Here is a 12,092-nt window from a genome sequence, read left to right as displayed (position 1 = left end):
CAGCAGAAAAGAGGAAAATTCCTACAGCAGTACTGGGAAGTGACACATCATTGATTGCAACAGCCCGCAGTGAGGGGGGAGATTGGATTTTGATGAGAATATGCTGGCACAACTTGGGAAATCCCAGGCAAAATCCTCCTGCAAAAGTAAAACTGACAAGTAGGAGAACTATTTTGAGCTCAGAATGGGAACACAGTGTATGTAAATCATGAATTGCTGTTTTGTGCACTCTGGCGCTACCTCACAAAAGATGTTTCATAATAGAGCAAGGATTTCCTGGGGGGGTGAGTTTGGGATGGTGTGGTTGTAAGTTTGTTTTTCTAGGTGAGTGAGGTGACTGAATAATTTATTCATTTTGTTGACTAGAGAAACAAGCTGTTTCTGAAGATGTTTTCAGATACAGATCTGCCTCTTGGAAAATTTACACAGAACAAGAAAACATCCTTGCCTCAAATTGTATGTATTTCTCATATCTCTGATTTTTTTTTTATAAAGGAGAGACTTTGCATATGTCTACATCTTTTCTACTTCTGTGCTGTAACTACAGAGGATAAAATCTTTTTCTATCAATTGTGTTGCTCCTGCTTGCAATTGCAGAGAAATTACATTATTGAATGCATGATTTTTCAGTTACCCCATGGCAGAACATAGGTGTGCTAGCATAACTTGTAAAAGAGAGACCATGATTCAGGACCAAGTGAGAAAAGTGGGCAGTGGAGGTGAACTGGTGATGTGAGGAAAGACCAGGGATGTCTAATATCAGCTTGGGCCCATGTGGGCTGAGCTGAGTGTTGGCTGCCTCCTGTGGGAGGAGGGCTGGTGTCTGCTGTGCTGAAGGAACCTGTCACCTCAGATGCCCTCAGTTGCTGTCTGCAGTGCCAGAGTGTTAAGGAGTTCTCCAGGAGCCAGTCCTGGTCCTCGTGACTCAAGACCTCAGCTAGACTCAGGCTGACTCTGGATTACGAGGCAGTGGCAGCTCTTCCTTACATTTGGTTGTGCCTGCAGACCCCCCACTGTCCCTGCCCCTTTTGAGCAGGGCTGTGTGTACAAATGGGGGCTGGTGTTTGATCGATTCCCAACTCCCTTGCTTTGAAGATGTCCCAGAGAAAGCTGCTGCTGCTGCCACAATGTCCATGGATAAGCCAGTGATCTCACTGCTTGGAGTGGCTTGTGCACAGCAGTTGGAGCACTCCTGGGCTGTAACACACAGTAGTGCTGCAATGACCATTTTGATTAAAACATTCAGTCCAAATAATCAATATACAGGATGCAATTTGGGATAGAGGAGGAACAGCAGTATTTTGAGGCTCTCAGCGTTGAGCTGTGTGAAGGCAGGATGGGTTAGATCCGTAAGCAGTCTGGGATCACAAAGATGATAAACATCTTGGGATGAGAACATGGTGGCGTGGTTGGCTTTATCTTGGCATCCAGCTGCCTGCTCTGCTACTTTAGGTAAGTTGTAAAGGCATCACTTACTCCGTCTGTACAGTGGCAGGCTGTGATTTGCTCACTGCAGTGGTGTTTACAGAACACTCTAGTATAGGTGGATGAGGAATGGTTAAGGCTAGGGAGGTTTATGGATGCATATTTTCTACACGTGCTTGTGATTATAAGTAGGATTTGTATGCTGGCTTCTTGTTGAAGTATTCTCATTAATTTTAACTTCTAATGCTGAGGTATTGCAGGCTGTGTGCTCTTCGTCTTAGGCAAGAATAAATAAATTGTTTCTGGAAATAAAATAAGTTTAATTTTAAAGGTAAAATAGTGAAGGTGTAGTTTGATGAGGTGTCCTTGTGACATCTGCTGAAAGGTCTGGAGGCTGTTACATGAGGGTGTGTTTGCAGTGAATGAGGCAAGAAAGCTAATCTGGTTCCAGAACGTTGAAGCGGTGTGAGAATTTGCCAAAGTGGTTTTCACAGGTTACTAAGGCAGTAATTTAAACCTCTCTTTTTACCACTCTCTTTAGGTAATATTTCAGTAATTACATTGCCAGTTTCCAGCACCAACTCTCCGACTAAGATTTTGCCAAAAACCTTAGGACCAATCAACGTGAATGTTGGACCCCAAATGGTAAGTGTTGCAACCCTGGTAATGCCAGCTTGTGTAACTGCCTGTGTGACTTCCTGTTGGTGTAACGAAGAAACACGAAAAACAAAGATGTGAACTGTGTGAGGAACTTGCTGCTTCCTGCCCCAGCCACAAAGTGCCCCACCTGGGTGGGAGGGGGGGGACATGGGGGCACAGCAGGCTCAGCATCCCAAAATTGCCACTCCCAACAACGCTCCTGTGTTTGCCCTTGGGGGACACCCATTTGCCTGGCTTTGAGTGGAAATTAAAACACTTTTTAACAAAAGTGTATTAAGGAAAAAAAAAATCTCATTAAGAATGTTATTGACACTCTCCAGCATTGCCAGAGAGTGCCTCGGATGTGCCACGAGAGATTTAACTTGTTGAAACTACTCTTCTTTTCCTGTCAGTGATAACGGTATATGGGCATATGTTGACATTTCAGGGATTTTGGATCTAGTTTAAAAAAAATTTAGGTTTTCTGGTAGCCAGAGAGCTAAAAAAGCAATACCTAGAAACGTGAACAGTTTCTAGTGACTTGATGCCCACCTGCCAAGCCCTTAGCCTGAGTACAGAAGCATTTGGTATGTTTTATAAGTAATTGTGTTGGGCCTTTTTCCTGTCAGCATTACTACTGTTCTTTAGTGGGTTGCACCAAAGGACAGCAGTACACCAAAGGGGCACACACATTACAGCCACCCCCCCATGGCATTCCCTGCTGTGTAGAGCTCTCCATCTGGAGCACTGGGCACCGGCTGCCAGGGAACAGCCCTGGAACGGCCCTGGAACAGCCCTGGAACAGCCCTGGAACAGCCCTGCTCAGTGCGTCAGTGCTGATGCACGTCTTGTGGAGCGTGTGCCCTGTAGCATTGCACTGGAATAGTTCTGCCACAGAAGATGTTCTGTGAGTGCAATAAGTAGCCCAGACCAGGGCAGAGCAGTCTCTTAATGCAGTTCCTACTCTTACAGGTGACTTCTCAAGGCCCTGCTTTTGGTTTAAGTGAGCCCTAGTTGCAGTTTTTCTATAGCAGATAGAAGTTGCAAAAGCTACTACCTGGTGTGAGACACACAATTTTTATTCTTCTTTTCATTTTTTCATTCTTTTATTCTACTGTTTTGCAAGGATAGGTCTATATTCAGAAAACATTTTCTTATTAAGTAGCCATTAAAGCAGGCCTTCTAGGACACCCAGGGTATGGCTCTGTTATGCCAGGCCATTGAAAGGAGAATGCCCACAAGCTCTCAGCAGTGCCAGTGTTAGCGCTGCCTCGGCCTCCCACCTGTGTCAGCAACACCCTGCTGCTGGGAGGGGCTGTTGGCTTTGTTTAACCACTGCTCCAGGTCCTTCAAACCAGCACAGCCCCCGGGATCAGTGAGGTGGCTGAACGGGGACCATTGGTCTGAGTCCCCCGGGCTATGGCTGTGCCAGCGGTGGAGAGGGCACTGTTTGCTGGCCGGGTTCTTGGGTACGACTGTTTGGTACCGTTTCTTTAGATTCAGTCCGTAGGTGTAAGTTTAACACCCTAAGTGTTACTGATAAAGTGTTAGTGCTTGTTCCCAGGGGCCGCCAGGTGGCACTGCGGGCCGGGCGGGAGCGGCCCCGACACGGGGACCCGCGGGGTCACGGCGGGTAACACAGAGGCGGGCACCTCTGGTTCTCCGGGATCCACCAGGAAATACATCACTTGTGCCACTGCTTCGGTTTTTCTAAATTTCTGTTTTCACTTGGTTCTGCCGAGCTATCCGTTTACAAAAAATAACTGGGATGAATTTATATCTTTAAGACAAAAAAATACATATGTGTTATGACGGTGTGGTGTCAGGAGGGATGTGAAGTAACAATGAGCTAAGGAAATGGGAGATTCTTCACATATCATTTATTTCTGCTTGTTTAAACAGTATTGATGGATACCAAACAAATTCTGTATACTTATTTGTTGCATATGTGTGTATATATACACAGACACGTTTGCTGTATATATACACACTTGCTATGTATATATACACACTTGCTATGTATATATATATATGCTGTATACTTACAAGGTTGTTGGATAAGTTAAATAGTAAAGGAAACTACAATGTTTAGTCCAGTCAGTACTAAACATGTTACTTAACAAATGGAGTAAAGTAAAATAAAGTTTTAAAAAGTGAAATAAGGTATATGAGTAAAAAGCACTGCCCAAGAAACCTTGGTATGAATCTTATCATACTGGAATCAAAGTAATTAAATGTGTTTTATTTTAAAGATTAAGTAATTAATGCTGTTTGATCTATAAATACTATCTAAATTCTTCTGGTGACCTACTTTGAAGAGTGAACTTGGATGTGATTTAAAAGTTGAGACCAGGTGTCTTGGTGTTAACCACTGTACCTACAATTTCACCAGGTTTGTGTAAATGTAAATTCTATCTACAGTACAGACTTTATGTTGAATTCCATAGGTACAGTGCTGTATTATTAGCTTGTCAGAATGCCTTGGGATCTTGTGAGTGCTAGAAACTGCAGGGAACACTTTGCCTGGAGCTCGGTTTGTCTTTGGTACCAAAGACAATTACAAGAGACAAATCCATTGGAAAGAAAGAAGGTTTTATTGATTACAGGGATCAACACATTGCCTGGATGTACTCGTGGAGAAACAGCTGGGTGTCTATAGGTACAGATCCTACCTGCCATACCTAGGAATTACTTCTATTTGTCTAGTTCTTGACCATGTGAATAATACAGTAATATGGTACAATTAGAAAACTTAACAGTGTTGTAATTACTGTATGAAGATCTTCTGATGACATCTCTTCTGTATATTTTGACTGCAGCTTGCTTCTGGTACAGAATTATTACTGCTTTTCTTAGTGCAATGCTTAGTATTTGGGGCTGTGGTAACCTCTCTTTTCTTAAGACAACAGTGTTTTTTATTCCTAAATTTTACAGATCATAAGCACACCACAAAGACTGACCAATTCAGGGAGTGTTCTGATTGGGAGTCCGTATAACCCACCTCCAACAATGGTCACACAGACACACATAACAGAAGCTTCTGGCTGGGTCCCAGGGTAAGACTTTTACCTTATTTAAAGATGTCTGAGGGCCTTTTCTGATCTTTTCTGTTATTTATACTGTTGTATCTGTGTGTTGGCTTACAGTTTCTAGTTCTTGCAGAGCTAAAAGGAATATGGAGTGTACTGTCTAGCCTCATATGCACTTCTGATGTCTGAAGCATGTGAACACGAGCTACAAGAACTGGTCACTTCACTGTCTGCTTTAATTGTGGTTGGTGGCAGTGTCTGTTTCTTTGTGAAAATGGAGTCGCAAATTCACGAGTCCTGTTATAACAAGCTTTTATTTTTTTCATGAATTCATGGTTTATTCAAGTAGTGCTGCTGTTGAGCATAGCAAGTGGGTACCTGCAGGGGGAGAGACTGTCAAAATCACTTCAAGAGGCAATTAAGAATAAACTCTAATGGAAAATTTTGAATGTAATCAGTGTGGTATTTTTATTACTATTTTACATTAGCAACACGTTCCATGGGTTCTGAGGTACTCCAGAGTAACATGACATTCTTTATCTCTTCTAATTAAATCTGGTCTTTACAGTATTTCTTGGTATTTTGTTTTAATACCAGTACTGCTGAGCTTAGCTGTATCAAAATAAAGATGTAGAGCTTTGCCTCTGAAAAAATAATTTATTTCTGCATCTAGGTTAATTTTTCTAATCAGTGATGAATGTCAGTAGTACCTTTTCGGCTTTATACATGAGAAATGGAGCATCTAAGAAACAACAACTCTGTAAGCAAGGACTGTCATAGGCCTGTACTTCCCCATCACTGTATTCCCACCACAGAGTCGATAAACTGCAGGCCCAGCTGAGCAGTTTTTAAGCTTTATTATTTTACTGACTTTGTGTTCATTTCCTGAAATACTTTTTGAATGCACTCAGTTCTGATTTTATTTGAAAAAGGAGTTCACAAAGATTACTTTGTTTCTCCACATTTTGTGAAATGTGGAGGCCAACCAGATGTTCTTTCAGTACCCAGAGGAGGGACAAGCTCTACTTGTCACAGCAACTTGCTAAACCAGAGAATCAACACCCATTGCTTTCCTAAGCTTCATCCAAACCCAGTGATGGGGGTTCCCAGAGCAGCCTCGTTGCAGAGCATCAACCTGCACCACCAAGGAGAAGAACCATCCTTTTGTTTGTTGACTGTCAGAGTCGAGACAGAGGATTTCCGAAGAGCCTGACTCCTGTTTCAGCCATTTGAGCAAGATGACTCCAGGCAGACCAGTTAATACTGATCTGTGCAGAAGTCCATACCACAGGTCATGTTTTCATCTGAGGAACAGAGGTGAGGAGGGGTCTGTGGTGTTGCTGAATGGAGGCAGTGAGCCCTTGCTGAAGACAGTTCCACAAGACTGCAAGTCCAGCCTACTTGCTTTACCACATGGACTCCAAATTATTTCCAAAATCAAATGGGATGAGCATATTCATTCTCAGGGCTCCACACAGCCCCCAGCAGCCTGGTGCACAGACCAGGGGCCAGCTCTCCTCTCGCTCTGCTCCAGGGCCCTGCCCAGGGAAGTGCTGCAGCCCCCGCCCCAGCTGCACTCAGCCCCCAGTTAAGCACCATGGACAGGGATCGCCGAGGCAGAAATCCCACTGCTGCTGCCCAGGGAGAGGCCTCCTGTGCTCTGCACTGCAAACCAAGTGGCTTTCAAGGCACAGGGCTTCAAATCCATCGTTCCTGTAAAATGTCCCTCACAGCAGTGTCAGGTCTCCAGCTGTGAGTCTGCGCTGTGAGCCCGCTTTGGAAACACAGGGAAACAGTGGAAACTTCCCAACACTCTCAGGCAATGTACCTTGTGTGAGCTGCAGGAATAAATGCAAGTCTGGGACACAGCTCCTGTTTGCTGTGGGTGTAAATGGGATGATAAGGAACCACCAGTGACTGCAAACTGCTCGTCCTGTGCAAAATTCATGCCAGCTGCTTCCTCAGAGTCTCTCTCTTCAGCTCTGTCTGCATCAGCCCTAAACTAAACATGTTTAGTGGTTTACTTTGATTTTTGTTTAAAGATTTCAGAACATTCAATGGCCTGAAAATACAGGATATATGCTAGGCACTGTTTAAAGACATTTTTTGTTCCACATGGAGGAATTTTAAATAGGAATTTTCAAAGGAGCCCAGCTTCTCCTTTTTGATGGACTTTGGTTATCTAGCTCACATCAGCACTTTTGTAGTTCCAGGTGAAGTGACTTACCTAAATTTATATGGAAAAAGCATGGTAAAATTGGGGATAGAACTTGTCTGGCAGTGAGCTCCAACAACCTCCTCCAAAAGCCCTAACCACCTTCTCTCAGATTTTGTCAATCTCTGTGTGTCAGATTTTTCCCTTTTGGGAAACATGTAACAGCAAACACCGGATCCAGCAAGGCCCTGCATACTGTGATTTTAGTGGTCTGTAGATATGATGTTATTTTCATCTTAAGTTTGAATTGTCTTTTCTTAGGGAGCGAAAACGGACTCAAGAAATCATAGAGTCAGATTTTTCAGAAAGGTGAGTATTGCTGAACATGTGTTTTATGTGCACAGTCATACCTGTTTTACTTCAGATCTGCCCTTCAGAGAGATGGGTGTCCAGTTCCCACTTTCACTTTTCACTCCTTCACATAAAAGCTGTGTGGATCTTATTCCTTGTAGTTATAATTCATTCCTTTTAGCTTTATCACTTCCTGATAAATAAATTTGCTGTTACAGAAGATACCGGGAGTTGTGAAAAACAGATTTTCAGAAACAAGATTGTTCTAGTTTTCCATGTGACAAATACTTGCAAACAAATGATCTTTTCCTTTGCTTCTGAAACTTTTTTTTAAAGCATTCAAGGTGGTTTTATTTGTTTACCTGTTGAGGTTGATCAAATTGAATATCTATGTAGGGATTGGAAGTGTTGGGGTTTTTTTTTAATCTTCTGGTGTTCCTATTTTTTTTTTTTCTTCTGTGTTCTGTTTTCTTAAATATGTTCTAAATTTTGAAAATCATTCTTTTACGTTAATATTTTAATATTTTCCTTAGCTTGTTACTGCTGGCAGAACTAAGCCTTTTTCTGTAAAATAACAGATCTCCCTGAAACATATTACCAAATGAACTTTTCAGACTGTAATTAAAAAAACCCCCAAACCCAAAAACAACAGAGCTGAACTTTTTAAAGGCTTCTGTTGTAATCCACATCCAAATCTAGTTTGTGTGAGAAAACCAACTGCTCCTGTTTTTTTCTATTACTATTAGCTAAGCTCTTGCTTTTCTGGAAGAAGAAGGTGAATGGAAAATAACCCTGACAGTTGCCAGTTGTTAATTTGGCACCATAAAACTCAATGAATATGTACTTGTTCTCCACTAAAGACATTCTTGTACCTCTGTCTTAACTATGATGGCACATAGTTTAATTCCCCTGATGGGCAAGTTTAGTATCTCTTGCTGTATTTTAAATATTTAAATAGGGGTGTCTGAGCCTTTCTATTTTAGGCACACGCATGAGAGATCCCCATAAATCTGGGTTCCAGGCACATAAACACCCGTGAGATTTTTTTGGTTGTTCTTTTGTGAAACTACCTGGAGATGAATTCCAAATCTATTTTTAAGCATCTTCTCGCAGCATGTGTTCAAATACAACCCATGTAGAAATAGCCAAGGAAAGGAAAAGGGCTCCAGTGCATTTTTTACCAACTTGTAAGAAACAAGAAACTGATGCAAAAAAGCAGAACAGTTTTGGTTTTAATTTAAATGGTCCAGATTCCCGTTGCAAAAGGTAGACCCTTTACTGTGTAACACAGTAGCTTATTAACATTCAATGTATTAAAATAATATTTTTCTCTTTCCAGTAAGAGAAGCAAAAAAGGAGATAAAAATGGGAAGGGTCTGAGGCATTTTTCAATGAAAGTTTGCGAAAAAGTTCAACGTAAAGGAACAACTTCGTACAACGAAGTGGCTGATGAGCTGGTGTCAGAGTTCACAAATTCCAACAGCCACTTGGCTGCAGACTCGGTAAGCGAAGGGGGTGAAACTGTTATACCATTACAGATTTGTCTTGTTTAGCATGGGGTTCTGTTCCTTCTGGTTCTGCACTATCCTGCCACAGTCCCTACTTTCCTTCACTTACTTAACTGCTTCTCAAATATAAAGACTTATCCTCAGAAATTCAAAAACAGAGAATTAAAATGAAGAATTGAACTCCCTCTAAATTATAAACAAAGTAGACAAGTCCGCCAAAATAATTAACTTTAAGAAAAGGCTACTCTTGCACCCAACATGTGTGGTCTTGTCTGGCTTTTCAGTAGTGACAGACTTGCCATGGTGGGAATTTCCTGCACAGATGCTTCCAGCAGGCCTGAAGCTTCCACCTGTAGCCAGACATGCTCATGTGGTATCCAAGGAGCAGCACAGGTGAAGGATCATATTTTAATAGCACTCTGAACTTGAACTGCTATTTTGGCATTTTATCTTCTACATATCTAGGATGTGCTCAATTGTCTATCCTTTTTTAATTCTTTCACTGTAATTAATGCTGAATTGTTTTCTTAGCAGGCTTATGATCAGAAAAATATTAGGCGGAGAGTTTACGATGCCCTCAACGTCCTGATGGCAATGAACATCATTTCAAAGGAGAAGAAGGAAATCAGATGGATTGGCCTTCCTACAAACTCAGCTCAGGAATGTCAGAATCTAGAGGTAAGGGGAGGTACATGGGAAATTCTGTTTAGTTCCCAGGTTGTGATAATGGAGTTGCTCTTCTTTACAAGAGGGTTTTTTTCTCAGTTTGGAACTGATTGGTTTTGATTCTTGCACACTATGAAAATACAACTTTTGATATTGGAATAAACTGAAAGGATATGTTTGATAAGCTTAGTTCAGCTTTGTTTATTTAGTATATGTTACATAAAGTTTTTTTAAACCCCAAGCTGTTTACCTAACAAAAATGGACAGTGGTGTAATAGCTTGAATTAACCAGAAGAAAGTCAAAAGAATAGAAGTCCAATTCTCTATTAATGTCTGTACTTGGAAATATGATTCAAAGGAAATTAAATTGAAAAGTAATTCCTGCTAGGGTGTCAAATACTAGTTATGAACTGCCAGAAAAACAAAAAAGAAGTTTAACTTATCGGTTATTTCCATTATTTTTCCAGCAGGCTAAGAGTTACAGTGTTTTTTTGCAGGGATGCCAGAATTGATATGCACAAATGTTGCTTGTCCTTCAGGCCAAATGTGCTATAAATAAAACCACAAGTCACTGTATTTACTGCAGCGTGCTGTAATGGCTGTTTGCAAATACATCTTAATATTTACTAGCTTTGTGATATTTGTGCAGTAGGTATCTTAAGAGGTGGGTGGCGCCTTTCCAGTAGAGAACAGCTCTTTTTGTGCAGTCATTTACATCAGTTGTCTTTCTAGCTGTGGTAATAGAAAAGCTTTTACTGTTCTTGTCCATTACAGCACTTGGCAAATACACTTCCCCAAGGAGAATGCATGTGCTCAGTCATTATACTCCAGGGTGGCTTCTTTAAATTATGGATAAATTTACCCTTTGCATACATTCATGTGAATGCATTCTCTTCAATATAGGTTATTGTTACAAATATAGAACTTGTGTTATCTTCAGTGATCATATGTGATTCACTGTTTCAGGCTCTAATTACATATGCACAAAATGGAAGCCAGGCATATTATTTTTAAAAACGTTGCTTCCTCTGACATAATAGGAGAGAATGTAAAATACAGCTACATTTTTATGGTGTGAAAATCAGAATTAATTTTGCTTTTAAAGCTGTACAAATTGCCAACTCTTCTTACTGTGTAAATCCTAGTAAGATTACCAGTACAAAAAAATTGTTATATAGAAACCATGCCTAAATGATATCTGCACTGTTTATTGGTTTTAAGAATCCCAGAAAAAAAAGTCATTTACTGTGCTCTGAAGGAAGCATTTTAAACATTGAAGTGTGTGAGGAGGGTACCACCACAGAGCGACACTGTAAATAGGACAGGGTGGTTGGGCCAGCTGAGTTTTAAAAAACTGCATCATTTATTTTCAGTGGTTGAATGAAGAGGTAATTTAAGGGTTTAATATTTTGGGGAGCAATGATACAGTGCTGGCACCAACAGGATGAGGAAGAACCCCTTGTAACTATGATGACACTTGTCCAGTTCTCTCGTATTGCCCTGGAGGACATTCCAAACACTGCTGTACTGCAGGGCCCGAAGGCATCCAGCACTCCAGCTCTCCCAGACACTCCACACCTGGGGAGGGATGGCTTGGCCCCATAAACTGCCATTAACAAAACTCTTGCAAGAGAAGGATTCTGTGCTCATATTGAAAATGTTACCTCTACCCCCTTTTTGGGGTAGAGGTAATTGCAAGATTTGTTGCTGCAATCTTGTGAGTTTAATGGAGTCTCAAACAAAAAGAGGTCACTGGAAAGGTGGAGGTGATGATCCTGAGCCCAGCCTCCAAACATTTATGTCTAGCAGGTTGCAGTTAGAACAGTGGGACGTGCACAACTGCCAAAGAGTGGAGGGCAGAAGGAAAAAAACCCCGAAAATAAAAAACACAAACCCCAAAGCACCCCCTGGAGCAAGTGTTTGATTTGGTGCTAATTGGCTCTCAGTTCACAGTAGGGAAGAGCAATGGGTGGGGAGATAATAGTCTCCTATAATAATTAATTCCTTACTGGAGTTAAAACTGTTGACAAAGAAAGAAATTACCGTTTGACAGACCTGTTTACTGGAGAATCTCATATGACCAGGCAATTCACCCTGTTTTCAAAGAAAGCCTTTCAGTTTGCACAATGGAACAGATGAGGTAACTAAGGAAATATCTTGATGCATTTACATTTATCTTTTAAGATAGAAAAACAGAAGCGGATTGAAAGGATAAAACAGAAGCGAGCCCAACTGCAAGAACTGCTGCTGCAGGTATATTTAATTTTAATTTTTTTCTGTAAATGAAAGTACATTTCCTAAACCCACACATTTTCATAC

General features: G+C 41.2%; 1 protein-coding gene across 5 annotated transcripts in view; it reads left to right on the top strand.

Annotated features, from left to right (window-relative positions):
* The window catches only part of TFDP2 (transcription factor Dp-2), a 55,648-nt gene that overhangs the window by 25,856 nt on the left and 17,700 nt on the right, over positions 1–12,092 (top strand). For 2 of the 5 annotated variants that reach the window (XM_017822291.1, XM_017822295.1), the window contains exons 4-10: positions 367–456; positions 1,967–2,070; positions 4,999–5,120; positions 7,570–7,617; positions 8,939–9,101; positions 9,639–9,785; positions 11,958–12,026. In XM_017822291.1, the coding sequence (XP_017677780.1) occupies positions 367–456; positions 1,967–2,070; positions 4,999–5,120; positions 7,570–7,617; positions 8,939–9,101; positions 9,639–9,785; positions 11,958–12,026 (743 nt within the window). The remainder of the gene's footprint in view (positions 1–366; positions 457–1,966; positions 2,071–4,998; positions 5,121–7,569; positions 7,618–8,938; positions 9,102–9,638; positions 9,786–11,957; positions 12,027–12,092) is intronic. The other 3 variants (XM_017822292.1, XM_017822294.1, XM_017822293.1) reach the window with 3 other exon arrangements.

The sequence above is a fragment of the Lepidothrix coronata genome, unplaced genomic scaffold (genome assembly GCF_001604755.1).
Source record: "Lepidothrix coronata isolate B3197 unplaced genomic scaffold, Lepidothrix_coronata-1.0 Scaffold97, whole genome shotgun sequence".
NCBI lineage: Eukaryota > Metazoa > Chordata > Aves > Passeriformes > Pipridae > Lepidothrix > Lepidothrix coronata.
The sequence above is the reverse complement of the archived record's forward strand: the minus strand, read 5'-3'. Positions and strand labels throughout refer to the sequence as shown.